Here is a 12,196-nt window from a genome sequence, read left to right as displayed (position 1 = left end):
CTTTTTTATAGCAGGACAGGTTAGGTTTTTAGGGTTACAAACACTTTAACAACCAGCTATACACAGTTTGTTAAGGTAAAGAAAAAAAAAAAAAAAAAGAAAAACCCATGTAAAAACGCAACACTTGCGTTTTTGGTGCATGTCCATTGAAGTCGCAATCTGCTATGGGAAAAAAGTCCCTGACCCTTTCCAAAATCCCACAGGCTGAAAAACGCATATATGCGAACGTGTATTATAGGAAACCAGGTTAAATGGACTGTAGTGCATTTCTGCAAACTGTAAAATGCACTAAAAACGCATAGGTGTGAACTTAGGGTGAAAGACAAAGCCTGATCCAATTTTTTTTTTTTTTATAAACTGCAGCTCTATAAAGCTACACTATCTTTCCCCATTTGTACATCTATAGGGACAAAAATGGAGGGTGGGGTTCTCTTTACTTGTGTTTCCAGCCTCAAATCAGAACTTCAGTATGGAGTCAATCATGTTGTAAGTCGGCCAAAACTTCTGGCATCTGCTGAACATATGATGTTACATGTTGCCAGTGTTATACCAAAATCTTCGCAGCTGTATGGAGCCAGCCAGGATTCCCACCAGAAACTGAGGATGTTCAACATGAACAGCAAACAAGATCAGGGGCTGCCATAGCCATAGACACAGACAGCAAGGCTCAGCCCCGCCTCGCCCCCTTCCTTGTCATAGGATTTGATTGACAGCAGCAGGAGCCAATGGCTCCCACTGCTATCAATCTCCCCTGTGAGGAGGGAGAGAGCTACTGCTCTTGAGCACAGCACTGGATCAAGATCAAGTATAAAAGGGTTAAAAAAGCGGGGGGGGTCTGGACAAATTAATGCAGAACATGCATTAGGGTAAAAAACCTTCTGCCTTTAAAACCACTTTAAAAATCATTCTAAGCACTAAAGCACTTGTAAAAGGAAAGGTTAGGTTTTCCTTTTCTGGGTATGATCATCGAACCCATTTTATGTTTCCGTCTTCAATAAAAATATATGTATAGCAGTTGGAAAGGGTTAAAGCCTCTTTCAGTTTAGCATGTGTGTGTGTGTCACTAGAGAGTTTTCCCTTGAGGTCCTGTCCTGGAGACGCAACAGAAATGAGAGTCTCTCCTCTAAGTACAGGGAATTCCCCTCTTAGACAGTTGTTAATGGAACAGGTGTCCTCTTTGAAAAATTACCCTCGCCTCCTAAATTGATTGTAAAGTCAGAAGGTTTTTTTATCTTAATGCATTCTATAAAAAATCTTCTGTGTGCAGCAGTCCCCTAATACTTACCTGAGGTCCCTTTCTGTCCAGCGATGTCCACAATTGTCTCAGCCGTCCGAGATTCTGCCTACTGATTGGCTGAGACACAGCAGCGGCGCCATTGGCTCCCACTGCTGTCAAAGTCAGCTAGCCAATCAGGAGAGAAAAAGAGGGGGCAGGGCGGGGCTGGGTCCGGGGGTCCATGTCTGAATGGACACAGGGTGCTGTGACTCGGTTTGGGTGCCCCATAGCAAGCTGCTTGCTGTGGGGGCACTTAACAGGAGGGAGAGGTCAAAAGCACAGACGAGGGTCCCGAGAAGAGGGCCAGGCTGCTTTGTGCAAATCCACTGCAACAGAGCAGGTAAGAAAAACATGTTTGTTATTTTTATAGGAAAAAAAAAAAACGAGACTTTACAATCACTTTAAGCCTGGTACACACTGCAGTTTTTTTTTCGTGCAACCTCGTGGGGTTAGTCCGGTGATCTCCCCCGCGCCAAAACACTCCGATCAGCCATTGGCTGAGAGTGTTGATCAGGAGTCAGTCGGCTGCTGGCTTTCCAGCATGCATGTCCTACAGAAGCCGGCTGAAGGACAGACCGACACACACATGGGCAGAATGTTGGCCAGTAATTTTTGTACCGGCAAATGTCTCCCGACATTCTGCCTGTGTGTACGGGGCTTTACTCTGGTGACAACCCTAATATTTAGGGGTTTGAATCAACCCTGAGGGTACACAAACAGCAATAACACTTGATAGTGGTTACAAAATAACCTGCACCTCTTTAGCAGCCTACAAGCATTAGAGTCTAGACCATGGCCAGCTATGCAGACCTGATCTGGCCACGAAATGGGCATTCTTAGAAAACTCTGTTTGCACATGGCACACTTGCAACGTTTAAGCTTAAAGAAGAGGATGGGGTATGGCGCTAGGGGAAATGTCATAAGGCATGAAAAAATAACGATATACCAGAAAAATCCTTCCATCATTTAAGGAGGCTTGGCCAGAGGCATGCTTTCAGATGTACAACTGTTCCCAGATCCAACCATAAATGATCAGATTTTGAAAAGCTTAACATATAGTTTCAGCCATATATAATGAAAAAGTTAACTAGCGTTCCAAAATACCTGCATAAGTTATTGGGCTGTGGCAAATGAATGCTGAACCTAATTTCACCTGACATCTCCTCATAAGCATAGATGTGCTTAGGATCCTTCTTCTTGATCTTTTCATGCCTAGTACAAGACAAATGAAGTTGTATATTAGACAGTGAGATAGTGAGATATAAAAAGTCTAGCCTGTTAAAATGTCAGGTTTCTGTGTGTAAAAAAAAAAAATGGGACAAAGATAAATCATTTACACCTTTAATGTGACCTATAAACTGTACAATTCAGTTGTACAACAAACTGAAATCTTTTAGGTGGAGGGAAATAAAAATTAAAATAATATGGTTACATAAGTGTGCACACCCTTAAACTAATACTTTGTTGAAGCACCTTTTGATTTTATTACAGCACTCAGTCTTTTTGAGTATGAGTCTATCAGCATATTGCCCACTCTTCTTTGTAAAAACACTCCAAATCTGTCAGATTGCGAGGACATCTCCTGTGCACAGCCCTCTTCAGATCACCCCACAGATCGGATTCAGGTCCAGGCTCTGGCTGGGCCATTCCAAAACTTGAATCTTCTTCTGGTGAAGCCATTCCTTTGTTGATTTTGGGTGTATGCTTTGGGTCGTTGTCAAGCTGAAAGATGACGTTCCTCTTCATGTTCATCTTTCTAACAGAAGCATAAAGGTTTTGTGCCAATATTGACTGGTATTTGGAACCGTTCATCATTCCCTCTACCTTGACTAAGGCCCCTGTTACAGCTGAAGAAAAACAGGCCACAAAGCATGATGCTGACACCACCATGCTTCACTGTGGGTATGGTGTTCTTTTGGTGATGTGCAGTGTTTTCACGCCAAACATATCTTCGGGAATTATGGCCAAAAAGTTCAACCTTCGTTTCATTAGAAGATAACACATTTTCCAACATGCTTTTGGGAGACTTCAGATGTGTTTTTGCAAAATTTAGCTATGCTTGGATGTTTTTCTTCATAAGAAAAGGCTTCCGTCTTGCCACTCTACCCCATAGCCCAGATATATGAAGAATATGAGAGATTGTTGTCACATGTACCACACAGCCAGTACTTGCCAGATATTCCTGCAGCTCCTTTAATGTAGCTTTAGGCCTCTTGGCAGCCTCCCTGACCAGTTTTCTTCTTGTCTTTTCATACATTTTGGAGGAACGTCCAGTTCTTGGTAATGTCACTGTTGTTCCATTTTTTTCTCCACTTGATGCTGACTGTCTTCGTGGTGTTCCATGGTATATATAATGCCTTGGAAATTCTTTTTTACCCTGACTGATACCTTTTAAAGCGGAGGTCTGCCCACTGCTGAAAAAAATGAAAAAACAAGCAGCTACACATACTGCAGCTGCTGGCATTTAATAATAGGACACTTACCTGTCCTGGAGTCCAGCGATGTCGGCACCGCAGCTGATGTTTCCATCAGCCGTCGGGTGCTGCCGCTGCCAATGCAGCCTTATGGCTTCATGCCGGGAACCCTACTGTGCATGCGCGAGGGTCCACTCCTCTCTCCTACTGGCCTGAGCCAAGTCATGAGTCAATATCCATGGCTATGGCTCCTGGAAGCGGAAGTGTGCCCCCTCCCCCCGAAAGGTGCCAATTGTGGCACCAGAGGGGGGAGGAAACATACAAACAACTTTTGGGTGGAACTCCACTTTAACAAGGAGATCCCTCTTATACTTTGGAAGCTCTCTGCGGACCATAGCTTTTGCTGTAGGATGTGACTAAGAAAATGACAAAAAAGACCTACTAGAACAGCTGAACTTTATCTGGGGTTAATCAGAGGCACTTCAAATGATGGCAGGTGTGTATTGACTCCTATTTAACATGAGTATGAATGTGATTGCTTATTTCTGAACCCAGCTACATCCTAATTTTTTTTACATCACAGAAACCTGACATTTAAAACAGGGGTGTGTAGTCTTTTTATATCCACTGTATATGAGACTACGCAGAACATTCAATACAGTGGCAAAGCCAGGCTATAAGACAGCTCTACATTCGCTCACAGTCAGAAGAGAGTATAGCACCTGCACTCTGATTACAGAGCTAAATATGCAATGAAAATGCTTCTATAACTAAAAGTTTTAGAGAAACTATATAAAAAATGACAGGGACAAGATAATAAAAATGAAATTCCACTTCTGTTAAACATGTGAGGCCCAAAATGATATGACATCTTTCCAGAGAACAAGCTGCCTCAAGCAGAAAAAAAAAAATCTATTAAATGCATATGGGAGCAGTTTTATCTGCCAAATGATTGTGATTTCTGGCCAAAGACCATGCTGCACAATCCTCTCTGGCAGTCCTTGTACTGCAGCATAACTTGTGCTGTTCTGCCCCCCCCCACCCCTCAAATTATTTTAATGCAAGCTTTGTAAGTACCAATGAAAATGGAGCAGTACTTACACTGTAAAAAAAGATGCATTAATGAACACAGAGTCTTCTATATCTGCCAGGAGTTCAGCTGTGACGAGCATTACTTCTATTGGCGATGGACGTTCTATGCGTTAAGGTGAAAAACCTTCTGTGCTGCAGAATCCCCCGCTGGCCCCCTTATTCTTACCTGAGCCCGATCCGATCCAGCGATGTGCACAAGAGCAGCGGCTCTCGCCACTGTCTCTCTCCTCCCTGGACAGATTTATAGCAGCTGGAGTCATTAGCTGTGCCCCCATGGAAAGCGCTGTTTTGTGGGGGCACTTGTCAAAGAAGAGGAGCCTGGAGCGCCGACTGGGAACCCCAGAAGAGGTTCGGGGCTGCTCTGTGAAAAAACATTACTCGGGGCAGGTGAGTATAGCATTGTAATAGAAAAAATTAAGCTAAAGGCCCCTTTCAGATGGGACTGATCCCTGCTCAGCAGGAGGATGACAAGTCTGTGTCTGCTCTGCTATGCAGAGCGGACACAGACACAGCACGCTGTTCTCTATGGGGCGATCGACAGAAATGGACTGCCTGTCCCTTTCTATCTGACTGTCATCCGATCTGATAGATGGATGGGGATTCATTCTGTTGTTAGCGGACAGCATCGGATGCCATTGGGTGTCAGCGGACACATGTCCGCTGACATCCGCCACTCCATCAAGATCTATGGAAGGTCCAATCGGGGCCATCTGAAAAACTGACAGTTGGACGCGATCGGTCCGTCAGTGTCAAAGGGGCCATAATGTCACTTTAAATTTTCCTTTTGATTGTCCAGGTCGAATTTACTGACACTGACCCACTGTGACCTTGGCAACCTAAGTTCAGCTCAATTGTAGAAAAACAATAATACCTCTACAGCAAAGAAAATTTCAGCAGAGTACTCACCAAGTGAAAGGCTGCATGTTATGTAGAAATGGCCTGAAACCAGCTATACATTCAAAAACCATTGTACCAAAGCTCCAGTAATCCACTGTGACACTGTATGGCTTGTTTTCAAACAGTTCTGGGGCCTACAGTTAAAGGAAAAGACATAACAGATATAAAATTACTTAAGGATAAATTACAACAGTTTTTCTACCTTTCCTAAATATAATGTCTTGATATGGGCATCAAAGTGCTGTCTCTCAATATACCAAAGTGAAGACCTGGAAACGCTTATACATGACATACCAATTCAAGATCTGATCTGATTTTTTTATACATTTTGTATACAAAAATATCCAGCCCTTTCCCAATGAAAGCATTAGTGCTGTCACTTGTCTGCAGAGAGAGCTGGAGTTTACAATAAGGTTTCATGCAGACTGGGCTTTTAGTCCCTGTGCCTCAGATTCTGACATTTTTGTTCTGGCGGAAGGTGCAGGTGAAATGTCTAGCCCTGCTGCCAGCAGCCTGTGAAAGTCTATGAGAAGCTGAACAATGAAGCAGCTGGACGGGGAGGAACACTGTACAGAGGGGTACTAACGTTTAGAACTTAAACACAGGAATCAACGCCCAGAGCGAAATAAATCTGTAATACGGGCATTCATTCCTGGATGTATATGGCCCTAAATATTATTTTACTCGTTTTGTTTTCCAAAGCCAAAGCTGGGGAGAGAATCCTGTGAGTGATCAGACTCTCCCCATCCACAGATCGTTTTACAAGCAGTTTGATCTATGCAGGCACTTTTCTCAATGGAGGAGAAGGCAGGAGGGGCAAGTCCTTGTCCCAAAGCCGGTAAACATCACAGTGCCAAAAAGTTCAAAAGCAAGAAGAGGACAGAGCAGCCCTGCAGGGAAAATTTCTACAGAATCCAATATCCTGAACATCCTGGGACATTTAATACAGATAAGTAATGTAACTAAAGGTGTAGAGCAAACAAAAATGTTTAAAGTGGTTCTAAAGGCTCAAAGTTTTTTACCTTCATGCATTCTATGCATGAAGGTAAAAACCTCTGTGCCTGTGTTACTCTGTAACTTTTGTGAGTATATCTGCTTTTTTTTTTTTAATTATCTGGTTTTAGTATACTACTCTATGGTGTTTTGTTCTTTCTCCTAACCACTATTACTTTGAGGTGCTGGCTTTAAATAACCTGTGAAGGACTGTGAAGGCATTGAAGTCAGTGGTATCCTGAGTGGTGGCCCCCCAATTGGATGATTTCAGCACTGTTGATCTCATTTGGATATCATTACTCTTTGGTAAAGGAATTGGCACACTTGTAAAGTAGTTTGGGATTTTTACACGTGGACTTTCATCATTTTCAAGATTTGACATTTGGACTTTTATATATTTCTTTTTAAAGTTCACTTCTTTGTTATGCATAAGTGAATTACAGTGCCTTGAAAAAGTATTCATACCCCTTGAAATTTTCCACATTTTGTCATATTACAACCAAAACGTAAACTTATTTTATTGGGATTTTATGTGATAGACCAACACAAAAGTGGCACATAGTTGTGAAGTGGAAGAAAAATAATAAATGGTTTTTCAAATTTTTACAAATGAATATCTGAAAAGTGTGGCGTGCATTTGTATTCAGCCCGAGTCAATACTTTGTAGAACCACCTTTCGCTGCAATTACAGCTGCAAGTCTTTTTGGGTATGTCTCTACCAGCTTTGCACATCCAGAGAGTGAATTCTTTGCTCATTCCAAACAGCAATTTTCAAGTCTTGCCAGTAGGGTTGTCCCGATACCACTTTTTTAGGACCGAGTACAAGTACCGATACTTTTTTTCAAGTACTCGCCGATACCGATTACCGATACTTTTTTTTAAATGTCACGTGACAGTGTTTTTTTTTTTTAACAGTGCTTTCTTTTTTTGTGGGGTGGGGGGGTAGGGAGGGGGTGAACGGTGTATGTGTGTGTGTTTTTTTTTTTATTTATTTATTTATTTATTTACAATTTTTATTTTTTTAAATAATATTTTTTTTATACTTTATTGCAATATGTGTTTTTTTTTTTTATCAGCCCTGTTGGGGGGCTTTGGTGAAATATCAGGGGTTTTAACAGACCTCTGATATCTCCCCCTTGAGACAGAGAAAGAGACAGAGGATAGAGATTCCCCAGTCCCTTTCTCTGCAGCCTCAGCTGCACTGAGAATGAATGGAGAGAAGACAGCGGCTCCTCTCCATTCATAAACTGAGACATCGTAATCACAGAAGATTACAATGTTTCAGTTATGTGAATGGACAGAGTCAGCTGACTCTGTCTATTCACAAAGCAAGGAGGAGGAGGACAGCGGAACGGAGGGGGACAGAAAACGAGAGGGGATCGGAGGTGACAGTCACAGCGGAGAGGCACAGAGAAGGAGAGGGGATCGGAGGGGACAGTCACAGCGGAGAGGCACAGAGGAGGAGAGGGGATCAGAGGTGACAGTCACAGAGGAGAGGCACAGAGGAGGAGAGGGGATCGGAGGGGACAGTCACAGCGGAGAGGCACAGAGGAGGAGAGGGGATCGGAGGTGACAGTCACAGCGGAGAGGCACAGAGGAGGAGAGGGGATCGGAGGGGACAGTCACAGCGGAGAGGCACAGAAAAGGAGAGGGGAATGGAGGGGGACAGCGGAGAGGGACAGAGGAAAGGAGGGGACATGGAGGAGGATGCAGTGACAGTCAGCGGTGAGCGATCACCGCTGTGTCACTAAAGCAGCTGAAAGCCGGCGGGGGGGAGAATCTTGTAACTCCCCCACCGCCGATCACAGCTGTCCTCCAGGTATCGGGTGAAGCATCGGGAGCATTTGCCCGAGTACAAGTACTTGGGCAAATGCTCGGTATCGGTGCCGATACCGATACTAGTATCGGTATCGGGACAACCCTACTTGCCAGTCACAAATTTGATTTAGATCTGGAATTTGACTTCTAACACATGAATATGCTTTGATCTAAACCATTCCATTGTAGCTCTGGCTGTATGTTTAGGGTCGTTGTCCTGCTGGAAGGTGAACCTCCACCCCAATCTCAAGTCTTTTGCAGACGCTAACAGGTTTTCTTCTAAGATTGCCCTGTCCCTGCTGAAGAAAAGCATCCCCACAACATGATGCTGCCACCACCATATTTCACAGTGGGGTTGGTGTGTTCAGGGTGATGTCCAGTGTTAGTTTTCATCCACACATAGTATTTTGCTTTTAGGCTAAAAAGTTCACTTTTGGTCTCATCTGACCAGAGCACCTTCTTCCACGTTTGCTGTGTCCCCCATATGGCTTCTCGCAAACTGCAAACATGACTTCTTATAGCTTTCTTTCAACAATGGCTTTCTTCTTGCCACTCTTCCATAAAGGCCAGATTTGTGGAGTGCACAACTAATAGTTGTCCTGTGGATAGATTCTCCCACCTGAGCTGTGGATCTCTGTAGCTCCTCCAGCGTTACTATGGGCCTCTTTGGCTGCTCTCCTTGCCTGGCCTGTCAGTTAAGGTGGACAACCATGTCTTGATAGGTTTGAAGTTGTGCCATACCCTTTCCATTTTCAGATGATGGATTGAACAGTGCTCCGTGAGATGCTCAAAGATTGGGATATTTGTTTATAACCTAACCCTGTTTTAAACTTCTCTACAACTTTATCTCTGACCTGTCTGGTGTGTTCCCTGGCCTTCATGATGCTGTTTGTTCACTAAGGTTCTCTAACAAACCTCTGAGGGCTTCACAGAACAGCTATATTAATACAGAGATTAAATTACATACAGGTGGACTTTAGGTGACTTATGAAGGCAACTGGTTTCACTAGATTTTAGCTGGTATTAGAGTAAAGAGGGCTGAATACAAATGTACACCACACTTTTCAGATATTTATTTGTAACAATTATTTACCACTTTCTGTTGGTCTATCACATAAAATCCCAATAAAATACATTTACGTTTTTGTTTCTAACATGACAAAATGTGGAAAATTTCAAGAGGTATGAATACTTTTTCAAGGCACTGTATATGATATGGGGCTGTTATTTCACCATATATGTGATGCACATTGTTCATTATGGTTTAATAGGAGTTGACTTTATCCCCTACTGAAAGTGCTTATGACATTTAGCAGCCAGTATGGAAGAGTGAAGTGTGGGACAGAGTGAAGCCATCCAAGCTTTGCTCAAAACTGGCATAATGGAAAGCCTCGGCTTTAGGGATGCTGGTCTGGAACTAAACTATACAATCCAGGAGCCACTTATCTTTCTAGACACTACAGTTTAGCTTTAACAAAACATGGATGCATAGTTAGAAGAGATGGTTAAAAATGGAGCTTCTAAAAAAACAGAATAAAAAAAAAAAAAAAAAAAAAGCTTCGGAGAAATGAGAAACTTCATAACAATGCACCTTTAAATCTACATGACAAACTGCAGTCCGCTACATAACAATTATGACAGTTTATATACGTCCTAGCAAGTAAAAGGGAACTATTAAGTATGTACAGGGCATATTATCTGAATGCCTTCAGAGATCTCAAATTATATAATGGCGCCAAATAAAATTTTTCTATCCCCATCAAAATGTATTATGAACAGCTGGGTACCACGCACAGGAATACTTCTGTAGACTAGGATCATTAATGCTAGTTATTAATTAAACAGAACAAATGTATACATACCAAATACTGTAAGGTCCCAACAAACGATGTACATAGGCTTCCTTGATCTAGATCTTTGGCATATCCCAAGTCTATAATTTTATGCACAGTCTAAAAGCATAAGTAATGAGAACAATTTATAGATGTTGCAATGTCAACCCATTTTTATTGAAAAAAAAGCTTAAATGAAATACAATTTAAAAAAAAATAAAATATATAGAAATAGTCCAGAACGCATCACCAGTAAAAAGCTTATTTATACTCTAAAACAGAGTTTCTCAACCTTTTTACTAGGGGTCGACCGATTATCTGAGTCGATATTCACAATTTTTCAAATAATCAGTATCGGTCAGAAACTTACCAATAATGGTAAGACCTCCCATTGTTCCCAAGTGGTGCTCGCTGCAGTTTCTGCCAATCTCCTCCTCTAGATACAATTTAAAGCAGGGGTCCCCAACCCCCGAGCTGCGGCACCTCTGCAGCTGGGCCACAAAGGCTGCTCTGTCAGCGGTGTGGCAGGCAGCAGAGAGATGACATCATCTCTTACTGCCCGCCTCGCATCACCACTGTTCCGCCCCTACAGCAGGGCCGCGAAAACTGCTCTTCACAAAGTTGCAGCTAAGGGCGAGCAGACAGATAGTTACGTCATCTCTCACCGCCGCGCCCCCCCCCCCCCCCCCCCCCTGTGGAAGTTTACCTGCTCAGACAACCCTGGGGAGATGCTGCCAGAAGGAGTGTAAGTAGTGACAAGCTGCATATGGGTGGCAGATGACACGCTGCATATGAGTGGCAGGTGACAGTGGCAAGCTGCATCTGGGTGGCAGGTGATAGTGGCAAGTATCATCATTCTCTTTATCGAAGTATCATTATTACAAATTATCAGCTATTGGCCTAAAAGGCGGCTGATAATCGGTATCAGCCCTGAAAAAACAATATCCGTCTATCCCTACTTTTTACCATTGAGGAACCCCTGGCAAAAAGTCTGAGATCTCGGGGAACCCCTGAAATAATTTTCATATCTACAGCTCACGGAACATTGATGTGATTGATCAGTGAGCTGTTGACATAACAAAAATTTTTAGAAATAGCAATAAATAGAATATTAAAACTGACCTATTTAATGTGAAACTTGTGCTTGCTTTGCTTTTCTTCTTTTTTTTTTTTTTTTGCACAGATGTTGAATTCTGGGTGCAACTTGAGATAAACAGTGTACAGGGGATCAGGCGAACACAGTACAAAGGGGGGTACACTACGTGGGAGGAGGGAACATTACGTGAGAGCAGGGCACATTGTGGGGTACACACCTGGACACATTGCCTAACCACAGAACAGTTGGCCATCTAAATAGGCCCAGGCACAGCAAGCCAAATCATACAATCATAGTTTCCATATAGTCTATTCTCATCTCACCTTCCCATTACAGTCCTGTAGCACAATATTTTCTGGTTTCAAGTCTCTGTGTATAATACGATTTGAATGCAGATACTGAATACCAGCACCTAAAAGCAGAAGATATTTAAAAAGAATTTTGAAAATATGCGCAAGTACAATCATTTGTTTCCCAGGAAAGATATTTTCTAACACAACAAAATGTACATAAAAAAAACAAAGAATTATATACATATATTTTTTGTTACAGTTATTCTGGTTGAAAAAAAAAAAAAAGACAAGTTCATCTAGTTCAACTAACATAGAAAAAAAAACAAAAAAACACACAAATAGAAAACCTCCATAGATACAATCCTATACTCACAGTTGATCCAGAGGAAGGCAAAAAAAACCCCAATAAAGCATGATCCAATTTGCTCCAGCGGGGAATAAAATTTCTTCCTGATCCCTTAATAGGCAATCGGATATTCCCTGGA

At 42.4% G+C, this 12,196-nt stretch overlaps 1 protein-coding gene across 1 annotated transcript in view; it reads right to left on the bottom strand.

Moving 5' to 3' along the window:
- CHUK (component of inhibitor of nuclear factor kappa B kinase complex) overlaps positions 1-12,196 on the bottom strand; it is a 90,376-nt gene that overhangs the window by 50,780 nt on the left and 27,400 nt on the right. The window contains exons 5-8 of the mRNA XM_073596755.1: positions 11,742-11,830; positions 10,353-10,442; positions 5,689-5,813; positions 2,381-2,488 (exon numbers count right to left, since the gene is read on the bottom strand). Coding sequence (XP_073452856.1) covers positions 2,381-2,488; positions 5,689-5,813; positions 10,353-10,442; positions 11,742-11,830 — 412 coding nt within the window. The remainder of the gene's footprint in view (positions 1-2,380; positions 2,489-5,688; positions 5,814-10,352; positions 10,443-11,741; positions 11,831-12,196) is intronic.

The sequence above is a fragment of the Aquarana catesbeiana genome, linkage group LG08, assembly GCF_042186555.1.
Source record: "Aquarana catesbeiana isolate 2022-GZ linkage group LG08, ASM4218655v1, whole genome shotgun sequence".
Classification (NCBI taxonomy): domain Eukaryota; kingdom Metazoa; phylum Chordata; class Amphibia; order Anura; family Ranidae; genus Aquarana; species Aquarana catesbeiana.
This window is presented reverse-complemented; position numbering and strand designations above follow the sequence as displayed.